This window comes from Pan troglodytes, chromosome 20, assembly GCF_028858775.2.
Source record: "Pan troglodytes isolate AG18354 chromosome 20, NHGRI_mPanTro3-v2.0_pri, whole genome shotgun sequence".
In the NCBI taxonomy this organism is placed as follows: Eukaryota; Metazoa; Chordata; class Mammalia; order Primates; family Hominidae; genus Pan; species Pan troglodytes.
In genome coordinates, this window is record NC_072418.2 from 47,554,757 (window position 1) to 47,580,710 (window position 25,954).

At 47.0% G+C, this 25,954-nt stretch overlaps 1 protein-coding gene and 1 long non-coding RNA gene across 4 annotated transcripts in view; one reads left to right on the forward strand and one right to left on the reverse strand.

The window, feature by feature from the left end:
• Window positions 1-22,245, reverse strand: LOC134809114 (uncharacterized). The gene is made up of 3 exons (XR_010153889.1): window positions 22,170-22,245; window positions 908-2,222; window positions 1-626 (listed from the first exon to the last, which is right to left on the reverse strand). It is a non-coding gene; the product is annotated as an uncharacterized LOC134809114 (long non-coding RNA).
• Window positions 14,819-25,954, forward strand: part of IGSF23 (immunoglobulin superfamily member 23) — a 23,389-nt gene continuing 12,253 nt past the window's right edge. For 2 of the 3 annotated variants that reach the window (XM_016936161.3, XM_016936160.3), the window contains exons 1-2: window positions 22,368-22,453; window positions 25,123-25,392. In XM_016936161.3, coding sequence (XP_016791650.1) covers window positions 22,414-22,453; window positions 25,123-25,392 — 310 coding nt within the window. In that variant the 5' untranslated portion in view covers window positions 22,368-22,413. Of the gene's footprint in view, window positions 15,005-22,367; window positions 22,454-25,122; window positions 25,393-25,954 lie in introns of those variants that run through there. The other variant, XM_512735.6, reaches the window with a different exon arrangement.

A 25,954-nucleotide genomic window follows, 5' to 3' on the forward strand; every position in this document is an offset into this window, starting at 1 on the left:
AAAAATCAGGGTATGTATTACCAAGGACATAGAGGATATGGACATCAGAAGCATCTCTTCCAAAAACTTCTTCCTTCTGTAGAGATGGTGGGCATCCTAAACCTTCAGCCCCTGAGGGTCTCTAAACTGAAAAGTTTCCTGACAGACATTTGGAGAACTGATTCCACCAAAGACTATCCACAGTGGGCCAGTGGATGTCACTAACCTGGAGCAGATGGCAACCTGGGGAACAGGCCCAAGGCCAAGCAGCCATTAATCACCTTTTGGAGCCCAGCCAGAAGAAACTCTTGATAAGAATCCTAGCCCCAGCCAGGACAAGGTCCCTGTCCTGCCCAGCTGGGAGCCAATGTGAATCAACAATCCACTCTTCCTGTGTGGCAGCCAGAGGGAGTGTTTACCTGGTGATCTTCAGGAACTGTAAATGGGGTGAGTTCCGATCTTCACCTCCCCAACCCAGAGATGAAAGATCCAGTCTTGCACCCCCATCTAGACGAGCCCTTATCCTACCATTGTCCTCACCCAAAATACACACCTCCACGACCAGGGGACACCATTCACACAGAGCACAATAAATGGCTCCCATCAAGGTGGGCAAGGCACTGGTCCTGATTCTGGTCCACAGCCACCTGGGATGAGAAGGGGATGTAAGAGCTAGATTGAGTGGGGTATCCCCCACTGTATCCACTTCCAGAGAAGGGCAGGGCAAGGTGGAGCAGGATGAGATAGAACAATAACAATAGCTTCTATATATCATTCACACAAGATAGATTACCCTTGTCACAGCCCAAATGACAGGGTCATTGTAGACAAGCAACAGGAAGAATTTGGTGGCAAATGGAGGACAGTCTAGGAGAAGAGCAGAGGGCAACCTGGCCCAGGTAGCACATAACTATTCTCTCAGGCATACCTGTTAGGGTCCTGATCAGCTCTCTAGATGAGTGAGAATTGGGAGTTGGGAGCAGAAACCGTTGGGTATTCTTTGGACAGTTGGAGAAAAGGGAAAGAAGAATGGGCATGGGACCTTGTTCTGGCCAATGCCTAGTGAGAAGAAGTCTGCTGGGGGCTGATGGGAGAGATTTTATTGGATCTTGAAGAGAACTAGGAGCAGCAATTCCCCTTTTGTGTCTCTGGATGCGGCTGGCCACCATCTTGGACTGGGAGGGAAGTCACCATGAGAGGACAACCTGCTGAGGCTGGGGTAGGAAGATGAAGAACCTGGATCTTTGGTGTTATTACTGAGCCATTGTATTAACCAACCGAGGAACTGCCCTTTCATTGGAATCCCTGCTACACAGGATAATACACGTCAGTGTTTTAAACCACTTCGAATTGAGTTATCCATTTTGTATGGCCAAAAGCATCCAAAGTCATGTTTGAGGGGCTGGTTTTCTCGTCTAAACACAGCCCCAGCTCAGTTAAGCATAGGATGGGATGAGGAACAGGAACACAGGAGGCAAGGAGGAATGTCCCTGAAAATGTTTGTAAATGTGGGGTCGACACCAAAAGGCAGAGGCGAAACTCAATTAAAACTTAAAGACTGCAAGTTGTCACCATTGTAGACGTCTCAGCTTTGCAAGAAGTCAAGAATTTTCCAAATGCCACTCTTCAAGAGGCAATTGGGCAGATGTGGATATTATTCCAAGATATGGGAAAACCTAATGTCACCATTAACCTTTGAATGAGATGCAGCTGAAAGTGACAGATTCTTGAGTCCAAATGACTGGCCCAGATTCTCAGGCATCCTAGCACAGCACAACCGAAGTTGGCACTTTTCTTTCCTACTTTGTTTATTTATCTTGGGGATGCAAAACGCTGCATGCATCATCTTCTATTTATTAGTAATCCTGTTACTCCTATTTCTTTCCCATGTTGTTACATTTTTACCGTATTAGAGCTGCTGCTTTGTTCTCCTCTCAATACCAAAAAATGTGATTGCAAGATTTTGCCTTGAAACTCTGGGCTGTTGTAACTCCTGGAAATAAAAATCTCAGCAGCATAAAAAGGAGAAAATCATTCTCTCTTCTGCAACTATAGAAAAGCAGACACTCTTTCCCTCATAAAACCTTCCTTGTAAATGTGGTTCTCACAAAGGAGTCCTATAAGACACCCAGACTTCAGAGACTGCTCTTGTTGCATCCTGCAACAGCCACCTCTAACTTCCCAAAGCTGGGCTGATTGTCTTCATTTCTAATTTGTATTCCTGGTAATGACACTCCTTTTTCCTAAAAAGTACAAAGAATTATGAGTTTTCATTGGCCATTCTCCCTTCCCCTACCCTCATAGAGCTAAAAAGACCACCCAGGACTCTGCTAGAAATTTTTATTAAAACATATAGATAATGTAACAGTCTTGTCTCATTTAAATGAATATTTTCCTTCATGCTGATATATGGCTGGTGGCTGAAAACAGCAAGATGAGAAAATTGCTTTCATTTGGAATACTATTGCACTTGTGTTTCCTAAGATATTTCAGGGGTCGGTCTGGTGTTAGGACATTCACGTGCTTCTGATTTGATTGAAGATTGAATTAACTTAAATTCTTTTTTTTGTTGTTTTTTACTTTTTTTATTTTTTTAAAGACAGGGTCTCACTCTGTCTCCTGGGAATGGCTGGGACTGGAGTGCAGTGACAGGAACCGTAACTCACGGCAGCCCGGAACTCATGGGCTAAAGCAATCCTCCCACCTCAGCCTCATGAGTAGCTGGAACTACAGGCACTAGCTAACTGCCTAGCTAACTTTTTAAAAAAAATAGATGGAGTCTCACTATGTTGCCCAGGCTGGTCAGGAACTCCTGGCCTCAAGCAATCCTCCCACCTTCGCCTCCCAAAGCACTAGGATTATAGGTGTGAGCCCCTGCACCTGGCCTAATTCAATTTCTCAGAAGGCGAAGGGGACAGATCCATCCCTGGGAAAGACATCTGACTGTTCTATGATGGAAAAGAGAAAGGACTCTGACTCCATTAGTACCCCACGATGATCTGAAGCTGCGAAAGTGACCCATCAGAGGAGCTGCTGTCTCCACCATCACAGGGAGGTGGGGAATCAAAAAGCTGCTGCTGTTGCTGCTAACTGGAATTGTCGGCTCCAGACCTCTGCAGGGCTTGCTGAATTCACACAGGCAAGAGCCTCTCAAAACACACTGGTGATGATACAGAAGATAGAAAGAAATTATTTAGGCAGATAGTAAGGGCAACAGAGTCCTTGGTGGAATTCCTCTTTAACAAAAAGCAGCCCCAAAATCATTTCTTTTCTAAACAAAGAGCAGCCTGAAAAATTGAGCTGCAGACATAGATAAGCAAGCTGGAAGCTTGCATGGGTGAATGCTGACAGCTGTGCCAATAGAAAAGGGCTACCTGGAAGCCAGGTATGTTCAACCTGGAGGCTCCATCTTCCCTTTTCTTTGTTACCACATGTGCGGTTAAAAAAAAAAAAAAAAAGCAGGCAACATGGCACTGGCCAGGTAGACAACCCATCTGCGTAATGAAGCTGGGTGGGGCAGCCAGCTTCTTTGCGCGCTATGCAAACGGCACACTTAGTCCTAACCAGTTCATCATGTGCTATGCAAATGGCACACCTGGTCCGACCAATCTTTCGTGTCCTATGTAAATCAGACACAGCCTCCTCAATCTCATCTATAAAACCTTCTGCATTTCACTGCCAAAGTGGCAACCTATTTTCTCCAGGACCCCTCTCTGTGCAGAGAGCTCTTCTCTTTCTTTCACCTATTAAACTTCCCCTCTTAATCTTACTCTGGTGGTCCATGTCCTAGTTTTCTGTGGCTGTGAGACAACGAATCTCGGGTATTTACCCCAGGCAATGACACTGTTTCAGTGGTATCTCAAAAAAAATCTAAACGGGTGTGGTGGCTTACATTTGTAATCCCAACACTTTTGGAGGCCAAGGCAGGCAGATCACTTGAGGTCAGGAGTTCGAGACCAGCCTGGCCAAAATGGCAAAACCCCATCTCTACTAAAAATATAAAAAATTAGCCAGACATGGTGGCGGGTGCCTGTAATCCCAGCTACTCAAGAGGCTGAGGCAGGAGAAATGCTTGAACCTGGGAGGCAGAGGTTGCAGTGAGCCGAGATCGCAATCACGCCACTGCACTCCAGCCTGGGCAACAGAGCAAGACTCTGTCTCAAAAAAAAAAAAAAAAAGAACCTTAGTCTCCACAACAACTTATCTTATCCCGGACACTCCTTTCTATTGATTCCAGGTCTTGAGATGATAACTTAACTCTTTCAACCAATTGCCAATCAGAAAATCTTTGAATCCATTTATGACCTGTAACCCCTCTGCCCCACTTCAAGTTGTCCCACCTTTCCGGGCTGAATCAGCGTATACCTTACGTGTACTGACTGATGTCTGCCTGTAACTTCTGTCCCCCTAAAATGTACAAAATCAAGCTGTAATCCAACCATCTGGGGCACACAGTCTCAGGATTTCCTGAAGCTGTGTCATAGGTCATGGTCCTCACATTTGGCTAAGAATAAATATTTTCAAATATTTTAGAGTTTAGCTTTTTTCATCAACAAATGACATCCTTAGTCCTGGCCAGAAGTCAGAACCAACTGAGAGAGAGAGACAGATCAGCATGTCATCAGTATTTCCTAAGCAATACGCAATATCAGGGAATGTGGCCAAGCTGTGTAGCCCAATGGGTTTGTCATCACCTCCTTTGCTTCCTGTCACCTCCAATCTAAATATCAACATAGGATGTAAGTTTGGATGCTGGTGATAGATTAAAAATAACAATGGCTTAAATTCCATAGAAATGCATTTCTCTCTCCTGTAACAGTCCTAGCTGGTATGCAGTTCTGCTTTGTGAGGGTATCATGAGTCTGTGCTCTTCCATCTTGTTCTCTGCTATCCCTATGATGCTGAGCTTGTAAACCAAAAATACAACTCAAAGCCGCCACCTACCACACACCTAAACCATCTGAACGGACTCCCTCCTTGGCCAGGCCACTCCAAATTTAACCTGAAAGACTGGTTCAGCCCATGACGGGTGGGATGGGGGTTGGGGTTGGATGTGCTGAAGCAGGGTTGTTCGTCTTGGGTAATACCCGAGATTCGTTGCCTCAAGCCAATGAAATCAAGGATGTGGACACACAAGGAGTGAGGTTAGGAGCAGAGGTTTAATAGGTGAAATAAAGAGAAAATTTTGCTGTCTCCTGCAGAGAGAGGGGGTCCCAAGAGGGTTTTCCGGTCCATGGTGAAGTGCAGGAGGTTTTATAGATGAGTTTGAAAAGGCAGTGTCTGATTTACATAGGGCACAAAATATTGGTCGAACCAGGTGTGCCATTTGTATAGCATGCAAAGAGCTGGTTAGGGTTAGGTGTGCCTTTTGCATAGCTCCTAAAAAAGCTGGCCACCCCACCCCAATCTTTTATTATGCAGATGGGCTGTCTACCTGGCCTGTGCCATGTTGCCTGCTTTTTTTTTACTGTACATGTGGTGACAAAGAAAAGGGAGGATAAAGCCTCCATGTTGAACATACCTGGCCTCCAGGTAGCCCTATTCTATTGGCACAGCTGCCGGCATTCACCCAAGCGAGCCTCTAGTTTGCTTATCTATGTTTACAGCTCAGTTTTTCAGGATGCTCTTTGTATAAAAGACGTGACTTTGGGGCAGCTTTTTGTTAAAAGGGAAATTCCACCACAGACTCTGTTGCCCTTACTATCTGCCTAAATAATTTCTTTCTAGCTCCTGTATGAGTGCTTCATTATGGCCTCATCCCTTTTGGAGTTCAGGAAAAACAGACCAGCATTTAACATCGACACAGACCTGAAGTCTGATAAGAAACATTTACAATCCATTCTCTCTGAAGGCTGCTACCTGGAGGCTTCATTTGCATCATAAAACTCTGGTCTCCACAACCTCTTATCATAACTCAGACAGTCCTTTCTATTGATAATAACTCTTTCAACCAATTGCCAATAGAAAAATTTCTCAATCGACCTATATGGAAGCCCCTCCCCCACCACTTTCAGTTATCCCACCTTTCTGGACTGAACCCATGTATATCTTAAATGTTTTGATTGATGTCTTGTGTCTCCCTAAAATGTATAAAACAAAGCTACACCCCAAACATCTTGGCCATATGTTTTCAGGGTCACCTGAGGGCTGTGTCATGGGCTATGGTCACTCATATTTAGCTCAGAATAAATCTCTTAAAACATTTTACAGGGCCAGGCACAGTGGCTCATGCCTGTAATCCCAGCACTTTGGGAGGCCAAGGTGGGCAGATCACCTGAGGTCAGGAGTTCGAGACCAGACTGGCCAACATGGTGAAACCCTGTCTCTACTAAAAATACAAAAAACTTAGCTGGGCGTTGTGGTACACCCCTGCAATCCCAGCTACTCGGGAAGCTGAGGCACGAGAATTGCTTGAACCTAGGAGGCGGAGGTTGCAGTGATCCAAGATTGTGCCACTACAGTCCAGCCTGGGTGACAGAGCAAGACTCTGTCTCAAAAAATGTACATATTTTAGAGGGTTTTCATCGACACGCTTGTTCCCAGGGCCCCTAGCGTGTCGCACACTTGTTCCCAGTTCCCCCAGCATGTCCCCACTTCCAACTGAAGGTAGGGAAAACAAGAAAGGGAGACCTTTATTGAAGGGCGTGACCCAGAAATGGCACACAACTCTTCTGTTCACATACCATTCACCAGAACATGCTCACGTGACTACAGCTGCTGCAAGGAAGGCTGGGAAATTTAGTCTTTATTCCAGGCAACCATTGGCCAAACTTAAACTCCTCTAACTATGAAAGGACTCATAGATTGGGGAGACACCACTAGCTTCTCTGCCATATATATTTACAACCCCAATAGTTGCTTCCTCTGCTAAGGCAGGTACATTATCACATAGTAGGAGGAAGCAGACCAAACTGTAATCGTTCTGGAGACAGGTAAATCCAAAAATGGGAGGAGAGGATCTGAGCCAAGTAAGCTCATTTTCTTCTCCCAGACTCATCCATCTCATAGCAGGGGACAAAAGCCAAAAGTTTTATTCCAACTTCAGATTTCTAACTGGGGCAGTATTAATATTTTAGCTGAGACAAGTTTCTGTTGTATGGGACAGTCCCACCTATTATTGCAGGAGGTTTTGCCCAATAAATGTCACTACTGTTTCATCCTCAGGCATTGTGACAACCAAACTGTAGGAAGACGGGCTGGGCACAGTGGCTCATGCCTATAATCCCGGTGCTTTGGGAGGCTGAGATGGGAGGATTACTTGAGGCCCTGAGTTCAAAACCAGCCTGAGCAACAAAACGAGATCCCATCTCCACACACACACAAAAAATCAAATTGTAGGAAGAGATTTCCAAAACCTCTAGGAGGGGCAGGGGATGCCTTCGACTGGGAAATATAGGGGCATTTGTAACCACACCAGACCAATCTGATTCAACTTTTATGTAACAAAGCTGTAAGTTGTTTTTCAGTTGCCACGGACTCCCAGGTTGAAGGTCCGTAACCTAAGCATGCCCAGGTGAACCAAACGTGCAACCTTGACTGGAACCCAAGTACTCAGACTGGGAAGTGAGGATTGAATTAAGAAGTGGACACTGCATGGCGGGATCCAGGATCCAATCACATTGAGCCCTGGCATCACCCCAGGGCACGGTCCAATCAAATCATGCCTCCCCACATCACCTCATTACAAGATCCAATCAGATCATGCCTCCCTGCAAATAATTACAAATGTAGTACGAGAAACACTGAGGTTTGGGAAATGTTCACAATAAGGCAAGATCCAATCAGATCATGCCTCATTACCCTTGGGACTATAAAACCTGTCCCAACCCCTAGCTCAGGGAGACGTATTTGAGCCTGACTCCTATCTCCTTGCTTGACAGCCTTGCAATACACTTTTCTGTCTACAAAATCCCAAGGTTGGCTGGGCGCGGTGGCTCACGCCTGTAATCCCAGCACTTTGGGAGGCTGAGGCGAGCAGTTCACGAGGTCAGGAGATCGACACCATCCTAGCTAACACGGTGAAACACCGTCTCTACTACAAATACAAAAAATTAGCTGGGCGTGGTGGCGGGCACCTGTAGTCCCAGCTACTTGGGAGGCTGAGGCAGGAGAATGGCGTGAACCCGGGAGGCGGAGCTTTCAGTGAGCCGAGATCGCGCCATTGCACTCCAGCCTGGGCGACAGAGTGAAACTCCATCAAAAAAAAAAAAAAAAAAAAATTCCCAAGGCTTTGGTGTGTGGCTTTCCATTGTGTGCAGGCAAACAGACCCAGTTCAGGTCGGTGACATGTCCTTCTCATAGAGATGTGAGAAATGTAGGATTCCCTCACACAGGGCAGGAGAAATGATGACTGATGGTACAGGGACTCAAGGAGCCGGGAGAACAGGTCTTGACCTTGAATGTCAGTAAATTCATTGTCTGAGAATGGGAGGAAGGAAGTGAGACTGGCTCACAAGTTTATGGGTGGGGGCAGGAAATAAAATGTGTTCAGACCCAGTGAGTGAAATTTAACCAGAGGAAGCTGAGCTGGGTCTCGGGTATAATTATGAGTGATCTAGGCTTTGTATATGGCAGTGAAGGCTGGAATGGCTGCTGAGAAAATTGGAACCAGGAACTGACCAACGAGAAATAAACAGATTTCCAGAGATTGGTCAGGGTCTGTTTGAAGCTGGGCACATGGATTTGTGGAATATGATGAGGTTTTTTTTTTTTTAAATAACCCAATCAATCTTTTATTTTTTAATTTATAGTAACCCCCTTTTATTTTTTGCCTTTGTTAAATGCCCAGACATGCCACAGTACCAAGCATTATCAATACCAACTCACATTCCTTTCCTTATTTAAAAAAAAAAAACTAACTTTCTAACTCATTACAAACACCCCTTCCCCTTTCCTCTCCACTTTCTTTTACGTGCCCACCTTATCTAAAAAAAAAACCAAACGTTTAGCCAAACAAAATTAGTTTAAATTGTACGACCCAACCCCAGCCAATGGGGAAAGGGTAAAAGAGCAAGACTTGCATCAAAAATAGACTCTCGTGCACCTTTGCTCAGGTATGCTCTCATGGCAACTGGCCAAAGAGACACCCACCCCTCTGCACAAAAATAAAATTGCTTTGCTAAAAATCCTTTGTTCAAGTGTTCAATTTCCTTAAAATTTTAAATGTTATTCCTAACAGATTCAAAGTGGTTCCAGGATGGAAGGGCAAGTTCAACCTGTTTGTTCCTTCAACCTGGAATGCTCTTCCCCACAGCCCCACACTCTCACCCAACACCGACCTCTCTTCACCTATCACAGAGCCAAACTCGGGATCCCAGGTCCAAATCCCTAAGTCCAAATCCTGGTTTTGCCACTTACTTGAGCGTGAACTTGGACAATTTCTTTAACCTCCATGAATCTCTGTTTCCTCATGTAAAAAAATGGAAGCAATTTCTACCAGCTAGGGATGTGAGGAGACCCAAATGACTTTAAAAGGTTGTTGCACTTAAGAACACAGCCTCCAGAGCCTGATACCTGGTTCTGCCCAGTTATTCAGCAGCTTCGTGGCCTGGATAAGTCACTTAACCTCTCTGAGCCTCAGTTTCCTTTTCTGCAATAGGAGAACGGCAGCACCTGCCTCACAGCGTTGTTGAAAGGATAAAAGAGCTAAATGATGTAAAGTGTGAAGTTACATAAACGAATATATGTAATGCTAATCTATGCAAAGAGTAGGACTGGGCTCAGAGCCAAGTTCTCCATAAATACTAGCAATTGTCATGACTATTTCCTCCATATGGGTTCCTGCTCTTTCAGTGACACACAAAAAAATTCCACATGGTATGTGGACAGATATGTTTTATTTTCATTTTGTTACTGTCATCTACATTTAAATATAATTAGCATATTCATATATAATTTCATGGGTGTTATTGTTTAAAAAAATGAGTGAACTTATTTTAGATGAGTCATTTTAAAGAAAAATGTTGAGTAAAGAAAAGTGTAGCCGGAGGCCAGGCACAGTGGCTCACGCCTGTAATCCCAGCACTTCGGGAGGCCGAGGCAGGTGGATCACTTGAGATCAGGAGTTCAAGACCGGCCTGGCCAACATGCTGAAACACCGTCTCTACTAAAAATACAAAAATTAGCTGGACATGGTGGTGGGCGACTGTCATCCCAGCTACTTGGGAGGCTGAGGCAGGAGAATCGCTGGAACCCAGGAGGCAGAGGTTGCAATGAGTTGAGATCACACCACTGTACTCCAGCCTGGGTGATAGAGCGAGACTCTGTCTCAAAAGAAAAAAAAAAGGGTAGCCAAGTGCAGAGGCTCAGGCCTGTAATCCCGGCACTTTGGGAAGCCAAAGCAGGAGGATCACTTGTGCCCAGGAGTTTGAGACCAGCCTGGGCAACATAGGAAGATCCCAACTCTACAAAAAAATTTTTTAAATTAGTCAGTCATGGTGGTGTGTGCTGTAGTCCTAGCTACTGGGGGGGATGAGGCAGGAAGATCACTTGAGCCAAGAGGTCAAGGCCGCAGTGAGCTGTGGTCACACCACCGCACTCCAGCCTGGGCTACAGAAGGAAACCCTGTCTCAAAAAAAAAAAGAAAAAGAAAAGTGTAGGTGATGTGTGCATATGGAAAGAATTACGAATGTGGTATGAGAAACACTGAGGTTTGAGAAATGTTCACAATTAACAAAGCGGGACATCAGTTAAAGCTGTGAAAAGGATCTTATTCAGTAACCACTGGCAGTAGGGGAAAGAGCTGAGCTCCGTTCAGATTCCTGCAGAGGTGGCTGGGTGTCTAGAAGGCAGAATGAGGGATGGGGAGAGAAGGGCACTGCAAGTAAAAATCATAAAAAGTTGGCTGGCTCATGCCTGTAATCCCAGCACTTTCAGAGGCCAAGGCAGGTGAATCACCTGAGGTTAGGAGTTCGAGACCAGCCTGGCCAACATGGCGAAATCCCGTGTCTACTAAAAACACAAAAACTAGCTGGGCGTGGTGGTGTGCACCTGTAATCCCAACTACTCAGGAGGCTGAGGCAGGAGAATCGCTTGAACCCAGGAGGCAGAGGTTGCAGTGAGCCGAGATCATGCCACTGCACTCCAGCTTGGGCAACAGAGCAAGACACCATCTAAAAAAAAAAATTGTACAGTGTCAATGGGATTCAGCCAGCTGTGTCTGCTAGCTGGCAATTGTCATAGCTAGAATTCTATCCTCCCGCAGAGACTGGGAGATGGAGGTCCTCTCCTTCTGACAATTCTATTTCAAAGGAATGGCTTTCAGATCCTCTAGAAACACCCCTGAGTTGTAGGATACAGATACATATACACACATGTCTAAAAAAGGAAGGAGTCATAATTGTAGGCCCTTCTTAGTAAATGCTCTGAAAAGGGAAATTAGGGGTATATTGCCAGATATTGGCTAGGTCAGACAGTAAATTCTCCTGGCAAGGTAGAGCTTTCTTGGGTGGTATTTTAACTGGGGGCTGGAGTCATCCTAAGAACACGACCTTATGCTGCTAGATGCCCTGCTAAACTTTGATCATCTCTTTCTTTCTTTTCTTTTTCCTTTTTTTTTTTTTGAGACAGAGCCTTGCTCTGTTGCCCAGGCTGGAGTACAGTGGCTCAATAATAATTCACTGCAGCCTCGAACTCCTGAGCGCAAGCAATTCTCCCACCTCAGCCTCCCAAGTAGCTAAGACTACAGGCACATGCATGCCACCATGCCCAGCTAATTTTTTTATCTTTTTGTAGAAATGGGGTCTCATTATGTTTCCCAGGCTGGTCTCAAACACCTGGCCTCAAGCAGTCCTCCTACCTCAGCTTCCCTAAGTCCTGGGATTACAGGCATGAGCCACCACACCTGGCCTTGGTCATCTCTTAATGCAGAGGTTTACATGGAGTTCTGCAGTCCTCAGAAACAGTGACCTGCTAAGTTCTCCTCGTCCTGCAGGGGTCAGCTTCACCGTCTCTTCCCCAGAGTCTTCCCTTATCCAGCCTGAGTCTCAGCTAGATTGAGAGTCAGATCCTTTCAAAGCTCTGTTTTTCATCTTTCCTTTCCATTAAAGTTCTTTCTTTTCTTTTCTTTTTCTTTTTTTTTTTTTTTTTTGAGACCGAGTTTCACTCCTGTTTCCCAGGCTGGAGTGCAATGGCATGATCTTGGCTCACCACAACCTCTGCCTCCTGGGTTCAAGAGGTTCTCCTGCCTCAGCCTCCCGAGTAGCTGGCATGCACCACCACGCCCAGCTAATTTTGTATTTTTAGTAGAGACAGGGTTTCTCCATGTTGGTCAGTCTGGTCCAGAACTCCTGACCTCAAGTGATCCGCCTGCCTCGGCCTCCCAAAGTGCTGGGATTACAGGTGTGAGCCACCGTGCCCGACCTCAATCAAAGTTCTTTTGGGATTTAAAGTAACTGAATCCCAAAACAAACTGACTTCAGGGGAAACAATGAGAATACACAGACCAGCATAGCACACAAGCTGAAGGATCAGTATGGACATCAGGCACAGCTGAATCTAGGTGTTTAAATGATGCCATTAGAAATCTCTCTTTCTGTGCATTGACTATGCTTTCACATGTGTTGGCCTCGTTTTTAGGCAATCTCTCTACTCATGATAGAAAGGTGGCCCCCAGCAGCTGCACACTGAGATCTCTTCAGCTCAGCAAACCCGGATGCAAGAAAAAATGCTTTTAGGCTGGGTGCGGTGTCTCATGCCTATAATCCCACCACTTTGGGAGGCCGAGGCAGGTGGGTCACTGGAGGCCAGGAGTTCAAGACCAGCCTGGGCAACATAGTGAAAGACTGTCTCTACTAAAAATATGAAAAAATTAGCTGGGCATGGTGGCACATGCCTGTAATCCCAGCTAATCCGGAGGCTGAGGCATGAGAATCTCTTAAACCCAAGAGGTGGAAGGTGCAGCAAGCAGAGATCACACCACTGCACTCCAGCTTGAGCAACAGAGCAAGACTCTGTCTTTAAATAAATAAATAAAATTTCAAAAACAGAAAAAAGAAAAATTGCTTTATTCCCCAGAGTTCCAATAAAATCCGTAAGAGATTGCTTCTCCTTGGCCTGTTCTGAGTGCCACGCCCAGGTCTCCAAAAATCACTGTTGTCAGGGGATGAAGTGCTCTGATTGGCCAGTCCTGGGCCCCTCACCTCCCTGGAGCCATGAGGAGGCTGGTTTCCAAAAGAGAACTCCAGGTGCTGTTACCTGGATACAAGAGAGTACTGGCTGGGTAGAAACCCCGGAATCCTTACAACATAATGGTTATTAACTGCATCGTAAATATTTACTTTTTCCTACAGTGGTCTCCTGACCTAGCTAATCACTCCAGCAGAGGCCTTCAGACCAACCATAAAAGAGGCACTTTAGCAAATGCTAATAAAGAAATAACTGTGTCACCTGATAACGACTATTATTAGAGACTTATGGGTGAACCTTAGCCCCTGGGTGGAACCTGAACCTCTCTGGGAGGGAAAAGAATGAGCTTCTAAGTCAGAAAGATCTGAGTTCAAGTCTGAACACTCCCATTTCACTCACTTGCTCTTCATTCATTTATTCACTAAAAAGAAAACATGTAGGCTGGCTAGGTGGTTCATGCCTGTAATCCCAGCACTCTGGGAGGCTGAGGCAGGAGGATCACTTGAGCCCAGAAGTTTGAGACCAGCCTGGGTAATATAGTGAAACTCTATTTCTACAAAAAGAAAAAAAATTTAATTGGCTGGGAATGGTAGTGTGAGACTGTAGTCCCAGCTACTCAGGAGACTGAGGCAGGATTATTGCTTGAATCCAGAAGGTTGAAGCTGCAGTGAGCTATGACCGTGCCACTGCACTCCAGCCTGGCTGACAGAGTGAGACCCTGTCTCAAAAACAAAAACATGTATTGAGCACCTGTTATATGCAAGGCACTGTTCCAGTCACTAGGGACATAGCCACGAGCCAGACAACATCCCTGCCCTCCTGGATCTGATATTCAAGTTGGAGAGGTGGGACTAAGGAGGGAGAGACAGATAATACAAGTGGACAAATAAATAAATCATCTAAAATAGCGGTAAATGATGTAAAGAAAACAAAACAGTGTGGCTTGCTAGCAAAGAGGTGGGGAACTGAGTTGCAGCAGGCATTAAGAAAGGCCTTTTTGATAGGGTGATGTGTGTGAATTAAGCCAAAATAATAAGATACAGTCAGCTTTGAGATGACATGAGTAAGGTTCTAAGGAGAGGGAACGGCTCATGCAAAGCCCCTGAGCTGGTGCCTCCAAAAACTGGCAGAAAGCCCCTGTGAATGGCTGTGTGATGGTAGGTGAGTTACTTAGCCCCTGTGCACCACAAGAAAATGGGGATGCTCATATCTACCCCTCGAGGTTGGTATGAGGATTCAAATTAGGCAACCCTGTTACAAGGTTAATGCTGTGTCCGGCATATAGTAGGTGTTCAATAAACACCAGCTATTAGTTTGAGCAATATAATTATTAATTTGAGGAGGAAAGAATGGACCTGGGGAGTGAGAAGGGTGAGGAAAAAGTAGCTAGTGTAGCTTATCCTTCTAGAATCTAAAATTCAGGATATAGTCTGAGCAAGCTCCTGATAACGGGATTCTAAACATGCCTCCAGGACATCCTAGACACCAAATTATAATTAGCATTGGCTTCATAGTGACTGCCATTCGTTGAGCGCCTACTACGTGACCAGGCACTACTCCAAGCACCTTGTGTCCACGGCCCCGTCTGACTCTGGGGCAGGCACTATTATTAACGCCTCCATTTTACAGAGGAGAAAAGCTGTGGTTCAGAGTCCAAAGCCCCGTCACCTCCTACCAGGTTGACCTTTGGCCATTCCTTGCCTTCGATGTGAGTGATAGGAGCGGGCGATTCTGCTTCTCCCTCCATCTCCCGGCGGGGATTGTACGGTGAGAGAATGAGAGCAAAACCTCAGAGCCCCCTTCCCAGGAACCCTGTCCCAGCCTGGTCCCCACCCACCACCACCACTGACCCGATGCTAGAGAAGGATGCGGCTGGAGGTGACTTCCCAGCCAACTTGGTGTAAGTCATGTGGGGAAGTGGCCAGGGTAGGGCATGGTCATCGTGAGCAGGGTCCTGCAGGGTGAGGCCGGGGCTGCAGACGTGACTGTACAGGTCTATGAAGACCCCATGTGTGATGAGGAGACCTTCTCTGCACAGTCCCTGGACAGAACATGAGATGAGGGGTCCTCTGGACGTCAGCTCCGGCCACACGCCTACCTGGAGGAAGCTGCTTTTAACAGGTGCGTTGGAGACAGCGGCTTCACCACGGGCCAGGGACAAGGAGGAGAGTGTCTCCTTACAAGTCCAAGTCGCCCCCACTCAGAGCATTGACCCTGTCAATTTGAGGCCCATGCAGCTCAGGCACCCAACTCATGAGAACTCTTGAAGGCCACTCCGCCACAAGAGATGACCCTACTGGCTTCTTTTAGGAAGAAGGGAAGTGGGGCGCAAAGAGGAGAACAGGTCACCTACCCAAGATCACAGGGCTGGCAAGGGGCAGGATCAGAATTTGGGACCCCAGCCCAGCCCCCTTCCACCAGAATGCCCTGTCTCACCCCTGCAATCCGCAACTTAGTAATAATACATATAAATAATAACAATCATAAAATAATAACAGCCGTAATAGAAGGTCACTGTAAGATCTATATACCAGCCTGTTTGGGGTTTTTGTTTTTTTGTTTTGTTTTGTTTTGAGACAAGGTCTTGCTCTGTTGTCCAGGCTACAGTGCAGTGGCCCAATAATGACTCATTGCAGCTTCAACCTGCTGGGCTGAAGCCGTTCTCCTGCCTCAGCGTCCTGCGTAGCTGGGACCATAGGTATGCGCCACCAAACCCAGCTAATTTTTTTATTTTTAGTAGAGATGAGGTCTTACTATGTTGCCCAGGCTAGTCTCGAACTCCTGGGCTCAAGCGATCCTCCTGCCTCGGCCTCCCCAAGTGCCAGGATTACAGGCGTGAGCCACTGCACCCAGCCTGTCAGCCTGTTCTAAGTGCTTTCCTATAGTAGCATTTACCTCTTATCACAACTCTTTGAGATCAGAGCTGTACGATCCCTATTTCACAGAAGGCGAAACTGAGGTTCAGAGAGGTCATGTGCCCTCTCCAGGTCACACACTTGGAAGTGGCAGACTGAAGATTTGAAGCCAGATGGGCTGGCTTCCCAGACCACACTTTCCAGAGACCACACACATCTGCCTCTCAGATAGTGAATGAATTGCTTCCTTATCCAGGTCTTAAAAGTTCACTTCTGAGTTGGGCGCGGTGACTCACACCTGTAATCCCAGCACTTTGGGAGGCCAAGGCAGGCGGATCACGAGGTCAGGAGATCGAGACCATCCTGGCTAACACGGTGAAACCCCGTCTCTACTAAAAATACAAAAAATTAGCCAGGCCTGGTGGCGGGCGCCTGTAGTCCCAGCTACTCAGAAGGCTGAGGCAGGAGAATGGCGTGAACCCGGGAGGCGGAGCTTGCAGTGAGCCGAGATCGTGCTACTGCACTCCAGCCTGGGCGACAGAGCAACACTCCGTCTCAAAAATAAATAAATAAAGTTCAGTTCGAGCCGGGTGCAGTGGCTCACGGGTGCAGTGGCTGGGATTACAAAGTGCTGTAATCCCAGCACTTTGGGAGGCCAAGGCGAGCGGATCATCTGAGGTCAGGAATTCAAGACCAGCCTGACCAACATGGAGAAACCCCGTCTCTACTAAAAACAGAAAATTAGCTGGGCGTGGTGGTGCATGCCTGTAATCCCAGCTACTTGGGAGGCTGAGGCAGGAGAATTGCTTGAACCCGGGAGGCGGAGGTTGCGGTTAGCCGAGATGGTGCCATTGCACTCCAGCCTGAGCAACAAGAGCGAAACTCCATCTTTAAAAAAAAAAAAAAAGTTCAGTTCCATGTAATTTTAAAACCTCAAAGTCCACCTAGTTCAAAGCTTTGCTCTGTCCCCAGCTCAGGCAGGTGTCACACTGGAAGGAGGAAAGGGACGTGGTGGGCCTCTTCCCTATTTTGTCAGAGCTGTTGTCTGAGGCCTCTCTCAGGGCGGAGGGCAGAGGGGAGGAAGGAAAGAAAAGCAGGTGGGAAAGTTTCTCCTAGGCTGCTGTAGTTTTGTGATGGAAACACGGCATGCTGTGTGTTGCTGGATCTTCCTGGGGGCGGGGAGGGTGGGGTACTTTGGAAATTGGCTGTGCCACTGGATAAAACAGCAACCAGTTTTTAGAAAGTGGTTTACAACACGTTTGCAAAGTGAGGTGGGGGAGCTTACAAAACATTGTCCAAAGGAAAACAAAGCCACAGTGCAACGAACTTCAACTCTGTAAATACAAAATGTTCTCTTGATAACAGCAGGTACCTCAAGAGTGTGACCAGGACAATCGTAGGGGTGGAGGTCAAAGGGATATTTGGCTTTATATGGGTCTACTTTTTTTTCCTAAGGAGAAGCTCTTGAGTGATTAAAAATTAATTTTAAAAATTATGAAAAACCTTCAAAGAAAATATACTCCCCAAAGTGGTTATCTGAGTATTAGGCTTAAGGATTTGTTTTACTGCTTTTTACTTTACTTTCCAAATTATTCTATAATGAGGAGCAGACGTTGTTTTTTGTGATGCCTTGTAAGAATTGCTGAACATAATTCTACTTTTTGTTTAAAAGAAATAGAAACAGCCAGGCGTGGTGGCTCACACCTGTAATCCCAGCACTTTGGGAGGCCCAGGCGGGCGGATCACAAGGTCAGGAGATTGAGACCATCCTGGCCGACATGGTGAAACCCTGTCTCTACTAAAATACAAAAAAATTAGCTGGGCGTGGTGGCGCACGCCTGTAGTCCCAGCTACTCGGGAGGCTGAGGCAGGGGAATCACTTGAACCCGGGAGGTGGAGCTTGCAGTGAGCCGAGATTGCACCACTGCACTCCAGCCTGGCGACAGAGCGAGACTCCATCTCAAAAAAAAAAAAAAAGAAGAAGGAAATAGAAACAATAACAAGCATAAAGCTTGAAAAAAAACAGTAAAAGTTTCCAAAACACAGTGTTTATTTCTAGGAGTCTAAGTTTTATGCTATAAAAATGGAAATAAATAAATATATATATATGAGTATATATGAGTAATACCATATATGTAGAGAGAGAGAGGGAGAGAGAGAAAAAGAGAGAGAGAGAGGGAGAAAGGTCTTGCTCTGTCACCCAGGCTGCAGTGCAGTGGCAGGATCATAGCTCACTGAAACCTCAAACTCCTGGACTTGAGGAATCTTCCCACCTCGGCCTCCTAAGTAGCTGGGACTACAGGCGCATGCCACCATGCCTAGCGAATTTTTTATTTTTGTAGAGACAGGGCCTCACTCAGTTGCCCAGGCTAGTCTTGAACTTCTGGCTCAAGTAATCTTCCAGCCTTGCCCCGCCCCTCCCCCCGCCCCCGCAAAGTGCAGGATTACAGGTGTGAGCCAACACACCGGCCTACTCTTATATTAAAAAAAAAAAAAAAAAAAAAAAAATGCCTATCAGGAGTGAAAGGATTAGGGTGTGGTGCCCAAGAGACGCAGGGTTTCTTTTTGGGGTGATGAAAATGTCCTTAAATTGATTGAGGTGATGGTTGCCCAATTCTTTGAGTATACTAAAAGCTCTTGAATTGTACACTTTAAATGAGTAAATTATTGGCTAAGAAAGTAGATTTTATGTGTTCTCACCACAAAAAAATAAGTGCATGAGGTAATGCATATGTTAATTAGCTCAATTTAGCCATTCCACAATGTATATGTATTTTAAAACATCACATTGTACACCATAAATATACACAATTTGTATTTGTTAATTTTAAAAAGAAAAAATAGTGGCAAGGTTATAACTTAATCAGTGTCCAGAACAAACTTATGTCACCCTTTAAAAATGTACCATTCACATTGATTTATAACCCATTATTATTTCTAAATAAGGTGGTGAGAAAATGTTGGGTGAGGGGTTGGGTAGGAGTAAATGGAGCGAAGCAGATCCCAGAACCAGAAGACATTAGTAGTATATGGAGAGAGACACTCAACAGGAGCTGTGGGCTGGAACAGAAGGACCCAGCCAACTGTAGGACTAATCCCTTCAAGCTTACTCCCCCGCTGCCCTCTCCTCTTCTGCCAACGTGCCCACTGACAGAAACCAACCAGCAGCAAAAGGTAAGGGGACCCCAACAACACAGCTCAGAGAAGTCAGCCTTTCAGGCAGCAGAGTGGAGCAGAGAAGGGTAGAAAACCAATTTTTGCAACATCCAGTATAATATACGTGCGTGCTTCAAGGGGTCAAGGAGAGGAATCAATGATTTGATACACATTCAGCACTTAGAACAGAGTCAGGCTTGTGGTGGGTGCTAGTGAATGTTCTCTGTTATTTCTACTTTACTTTTATCATTATTGTCACTGTCATCAACTCTTGATGCTCTACACTCACTCTCAGTGGCTTGAGAACGGTCATTTGCAGGGATAGCATTTCGCCTTTGGTCTCACTTGCTCCCCTCGTCTCCTCCTCCTTCCCTGCTCTTCCAAGGCGCCCTGCTCACATCCTGCACCTGCTCTGCCTTCTCGGAGCTGCCCTTCTCGGCACAGCTGAACACCTTGACCGAAGGAGCCAGTGTCCATCTCCCTGTCCCCGGAAGGCTTGAAGGCATTCTCACCACGTCTTGGTTCCGAGGGTATGACGCCCAGCCAGCAGCCATGATATTCTCCCCGAAGGTCCTCCCAGGACCTGCTCACACTGGCCAGGAGATGCGGGGAACCCAAGGCAGCCTGGTCATTAGAAAATGACGGCTCAGGACTCGGGCAGCTACACCGTCGTGCTGGAAACCAGCAGGGGACACAGGAGTGTGACGGAGCAGATCCATGTCAAGAGTGAGTGGGGCCCCGCAGTGGGAGGGGCTGACTTCTCAGAAGGCAGACCCACTGGACCTCAGAAGAGCCCACCAGGACACTTTGTGTGCTGGTTATCCATTGCTCCCCAATAAACCACCCCAAAACTTAAAACATCAATCACTTATCTAGCTGGACAGTTGTTGTGTTCAGCTGTTGGGGTGTCTGGGTGTTGGCTGGTCCAGAATGACCTCCTTCATGTGCCTGGCCATGGACCAGCTGGTGGCTGGAGTGATGGGGATGAGTGGGCCACATAGCCTCCCAACCTCCAGCAGGCTATCCCAGGCTTGTTCACTCAGCAATGGAAGAGGAACAAGAGGTAAAGCTGCAAAACTCCTTCAGGCCCAGGCTCAAAACTGACCACCATCACTTCTGCCACTTTCTATTGGTCAAAGCAAGTCACATGGCCAGCCCAGCTTCAACAGGAAGGAAATAGGCCCCACCTCTTAAGGAGAGGAGTTGCAATGTGTTGTGGCTATTTTTTGTCATTGTGTTAGATTGTTCTTCCAGTGCTATAAAGACATACCTGAGACTGGGTTATTTATTTAAAAAAAAAAAAAGAAGAAGACGTTTGATTGGCTCATGGTTCCACAGGCGGAAGCGTAATGCCAGCATCTGCTCAGCTTCTAAGGAGCCCTCAGGGAGCTTTTAATCATAGCGAAGGCAAAGGAGGAGCAGGTGTCTCCCGTGAGAACAGGAGCAAGAGAAAGAGAGAGTCAGAGAGGAAGTGCCACATTTTACAACAATCAGATCTCATGAGAACTCACTACCATGAGGACAGCACCAAGCCATAAGGGATCCGCCCCGATGGCCCAAACACCTTTACTGAGGCCCCACCACCAACACTGGGGATCGCATTTCAACATGAGATTTTGGCAGGGATAAATATCCACATTATAACAGCCAAGACTTGCAACAGACATTCATGAGATACGCATTCATCATCACTTGGGAAAGGTAGAGAAGGTCTGGTAGCAGCCTTCAACCTCATCTATATTTTTATCACCTGGACTCAAACTTTCATATCTGAATTAGGAAAACAAAGCCCTGAGAGTAACCAGACCCATCCTCCTTTTAGAAGATAGTCCAGAGACTGTCTTAGTCGGCTCGGGCAAAATACTCTAGGCTTAATCAACAGAAACTTATTCCCTCACAGTTCTGAAGGATGGATTGCAAGATGAAGCTGCTGGCAGGTTTCATCTCCTCTGAGGCCTCTCTTTTTTGACTTGCGGAAGGGTGCCTTCTCATTCTGTCCTTGCATGGTCTTTCTTCTGTGTGTGCACATCCCTGGTGTCTGTGTGTCCAAACTTCCTCTTCTTATAAGGGCACCAGTCAGGTTGGATTAGGACCCACCCTAACAACTTCATTCTAACTTAATCACCTCGTTAAAGACCTTATCTCCAAATACGGTCACATTCTGAGGTACTGGGGGTTAGGGTTTCAACATATATGTTTGGTGGGGACTCAATTCAGTTCATAACAGAGATCAACTTAGTTAGGGTTCAGATTCTGATGCTCTAACAAAGACTCAAAAAGTTCCAGTGTCGGCCGGGCGCAGTGGCTCACGCCTGTAATCCCAGCATTTTGGGAAGCCGAGGCGGGCAGATCACGAGTTCAGGAGTTCAAGACCAGCCTGACCAACATGGTGAAACCCTGTATTTATTAAAAATACAAAAATTAGCCGGGCATAGTGGCAGGCGCCTGTAATCCTAGCTACTCAGGAGACTGAGGAAGTAGAATCGCTTGAACCTGGGAGTCGGAGGTTGCAATGAGCCAAGACCATGCCACTGCACGCTTAGAACCCCACTTCTGCACAGAGGGGTTTTTACTCCCCTCCCAGAGAATTTATGGACCGCTGAGGTTCATCCATCTGTATTTCTGTGATTTGATGACTAATTTTGTGTGTGTGTGTGTGTGTGTGTGTGTGTGTGTGATGGAGCCTCGCTCTGTCGCCCAGGCTGGAGTGAAGTGGTGCAATCTCGGCTCACTACAACCTCCACCACCCGGGTTCAAGCGAGTCTCCTGCCTCAGCCTCCTGAGTAGCTGGGATCACAGGCGCCCGCCACCACGCCCGGCTAATTTTTATATTTTTAGTAGAGACAGGGTTTCACCATGTTGGCCAGGCTGGTCTCGAATTCCTGACCTCAGGTTATCCACCTGCCTTGGCCTCCCAAAGTGCTGGGATTACAGGCATGAGCCACCGTGCCCGGCCTGAAGGCTAATTCTTCTAAAGGCCTGGCTCCACACCTTCGCCTATGCCATTCTCAGTCCGAAGGGCCCTTTCTAAAGAGAGGGGTTGCAGGAACTCACGCTCGGTGGTGCAGGCTGTGTGGCCAGAACTCCCTGGATCAAATCCCTCTGGCATCTGTTATGCCCGAGTCCCTGCAAAAAAGTAACTTTCTGTTTTGCCCTTCAGTTTCCCCATCTGTGCAATGAGGTCATAGTGGAACCTACCTCATAGGGTGACTGTGAGGAGTAAGTGAGTTAATCAGTGCTAAATGCCTACAACAATGCCTGACAAAGAGCAAGTAAATGTTAGCCCTGGCCAGGTGCTATGGCTCACACCTGTAATCCCAGCAGTTTGGGAGGCCGAGGTGAGAGGATTGCTTGAGCTCAGAAGTTCGAGACCAGCCTGGGCAACATGATGAGACCCCCCCCCTCCGCCGCCTCCGCCCAATCTCAACAAAGAATTTAAAAATTAGCCAAGCCTGGTGATGTGCGCCCATAGTCCCAGCTACTCAGGAGGCTGAGATGGAAGGATCCCTTGAACCCGGGAGGTTGAGGCTGCAGTGAGCTGTAACCTTGCCACTGCACTCCAGCCTGGGGGACACAGCAAGACCCTGTCTCAAAAAAAAAAAAAATAGCCCTGTTTGTTTCAAAGGACTTGACTTCTTTGAACCTTCCTTTTCTCATCAAAATGGGAATAAGGCCAGGCACAGTGGCTTACACCTTTAACCCCAGCACTTTGGGAGGACAAGGTGGGTGGATCACTTGAGCCCGGGAGTTCAAGACCAGCCTGGGCAACATGGTGAGACCCCATCTCTATAAAAAATAGCTGGATGTAGTGGTGCACGCCTGTAATCCCAACTACTCTGGAGGAGACTTTGAGCCCGGGAGGTGGAGGTTACAGTAAGCTATGATTGCACCACTACACTCCAGCCTGAGTGACAGAACAAGACCCTGTCTCAAAAAAAAAAGGAATAATAATAATTACTTCATAGGATTGTTGTGAGGATTAAATGAATAAATCCAGTGGCTTTCATAAGAAATGCTTTTCACATCATGTCCAGTATATCCCACAACTAACCAAAAGGCAAGCGTAGTAACAGTTATTACTATGAGTAATGCTCTCTGATGTTTTCTATAATATTTCTTTTCATGTTTTGAATGTTGATCACAGTCTACTAATGATTTAGACACCTGGACATGGTTCTTGCATGCAGTATAACAAGCCATGGATTAACACGTGTGCTTGGCTCATAGTAAGAGCCCAATCCATGGCCGGGTATGGTGGTTCATGCCTGTAATCCCAGCACTTTGGGAGGCCGAGGCGGGTGGATCACCTGAGGTCAGGAGTTTGAGACCAGCCTGGCCAACATGGTGAAACCCCATCTCCACTAAAAATACTAAAATTAGCCGGATGTGGTGGCGGGTGCCTATAATCCAGCTATAGAGAGGCAGAGGCAGGAGAATTGCTTGAACCCAGGGGGCAGAGGTTGCAGTGAGCCAAGCTCCAGCCTGGATGAAAAAGCAAAACTCCGTTTCAAGAAAAAAAAAAAAAAAAAAAGCCCAATCGAGGTGGCTGTTATATTGCCTCTTGTTTGTACACCTAGTGGGCTCTTTCTCCTCCTTCAAGGCTTAACTCAGACACCTCCTCCAGGAAGCCTTCCATGAGCTCTCTGGTTGTGCTAAAGTTCTTTTCACTTATAACATTGCATTGAAATCAGAAATCAGCTCTAAGTGGAAGTTCCCAGCACAGTCTGGGAGTTCAAATCCCAGATGTGTCCCTACTAGACCACGAAGCCTGGCCCTAATGAGCCCCAAACCTCAGAGCCTTTCACCTGAAAAATGCAGACAAGAAGTGGGGACCTCTTGGGTCACCTCCTCGCTGGGCTGTTTCCACTCCTGCAAACTTAAAGTCAAGTTCTCACATGATAGCCAGAGTGAGCCTGTTCAAACCTAAGCCAGCTCACGTCCCTCCTCTGGGCAGTCCTCCCATGGGTCCTACTGCACTCAGAGTCAAAATCAGAGTCCTCACCCTGGCCCAGGAAACCCCAGCATGATCTGCTCCCATTATCTCTCTGACTTCTTCTCCCAGCCCTCTCTCCCTTTCCCTCCTCTCTATGCCCACCTTGGCTCACACCCATCTCAGGGCCTTTTACTTGCTGTTCCCTCTGCCTGGAACATTTTTTTCTTAGGAATCCACATGGCTTCTTCCTCTGCTTCTTCAGGACTCTGCTCAAACATAACCTCCCCAAAGAGGTCCTCCTTGACCCATCTTACCTGAAACGGGCTTACCCCACCCCCAGTCCAACCCCACAGCCCTGTGCAGTTTTCCTCACAGCCCTTACCACCACTATATATATTTGTCAGTTTGTTGACCCTCTCCTCACTCAATCGTAAGTTTAATGAGGGCAGCAACAGCGTCTGTTTAATCACTGCTGAGCCCCCGAGTCCTAGAGCCTTAGAGTCCTAGATTTGGTTCACCCAGATCCAGAGGCGAGGATTCAAGGACAGATAGTCTGTTTGGGAGGTGCAAGGAACTCCAGAGTGGGGAAGTTAGGCAGAGAAGGCAGGAAATAATAAAAGCTGTGTTCCCAAGCTGGTTACCATGGGCAACTGGAGCACAGTCCCATTGGGGAACTCAGGCCCTGGTGTGGAATGACTCTGCAGAGTTATCCCACATAGCAGAGAGGGAGCTGGGGAATTTATATACCAACGTGTCCTGGCATTGTGGAGGGCTGCTCCCTGATGTGCTCATTCCCCAGCACTTCCAGCCTGCTGCCTCCATGGGCAGAGTAGGCTTTGGCCACCAGTGAAAGTCCTCAGGCAACGGGATGCAGGTGCTGGCCGTTGGAAGTGGGAAGGGCAAGGGGTTGGACTGGGGGCACCGGGCACAGACCAGGCTCTTCAAACACATTCATGGGTGAATTAATTTATGAATGAACACATGAAAGAATGGATGTCTCTATGGTGGGCAGAAGAAATGCCCAGCTTTTCTGAGTGGACTCCACTCTTGTGGCCTTGTCCCCTGTTTGCACAGACAGCCTCCAACTAATGCCACTGAAGACATTCCCAGCTGCTATCCGGGTAGTCATCCAGAGTGAGCTCAACTATTCTGTGATCCTGCAGTGGGTGGTGACAATGGACCCTGAGCCCGTGCTGAGCTGGACCTTCAATGGGGTGCCCTGTGGGATGGGAGAGAAGCTGTTCATCCGACGGTTGTCCCGGGAGCAGCTGGGCACCTACATGTGCATAGCCACGAACAGCAAGAAACAGCTGGTCTCTGAGCCTGTGACCATCTCGCTGCCAAGTGAGTCCCCCATTCCACCCCACCCCACCCCACCCAAGAGCCCTGCACCCTCTCCAGCCTGTGGCAGCCTCTCTGATTCCATTGAGCCACCTACTATGAGCAGTCCCCTGTGAGACCCTTTATAGGCAAAATGTCATTCCAATGTTCCATCCACCTGGCGGACTGTGGATTATTAGGCCACTTTCTTCTTCTTTCTTCTTTCCTCTTCTTCTTCTTCTTTCTTCTTCTTTTTCTCTCTTCTTTCTTCTCCTTCTTTTCCTCCTCCTCCTCCTTCTTCTTCCTTCTTCTTCTCCTTCTCCTTCTTCTCCTTCTTCTTCTTCTTTTTTTTTTTTTTTTGACAGAGTCTTGCTCAGTCACCCAGGCTGGAGTACAGTGCTGTGATCTCAACTCACTGCAACCTCTGCCTCCCAGGTTCAAGTGATTCTCATGCCTCAGCCTCCTGAGTAGCTGGGATTACAGGCATGCACCACCACATCTGGCCTATTTTTGTATTTTTAGGAGAGATGGGGTTTCACTGTGTTGTCCAGGCTGGTCTCGAACTCCTGGGCTCGAGTGATCCACC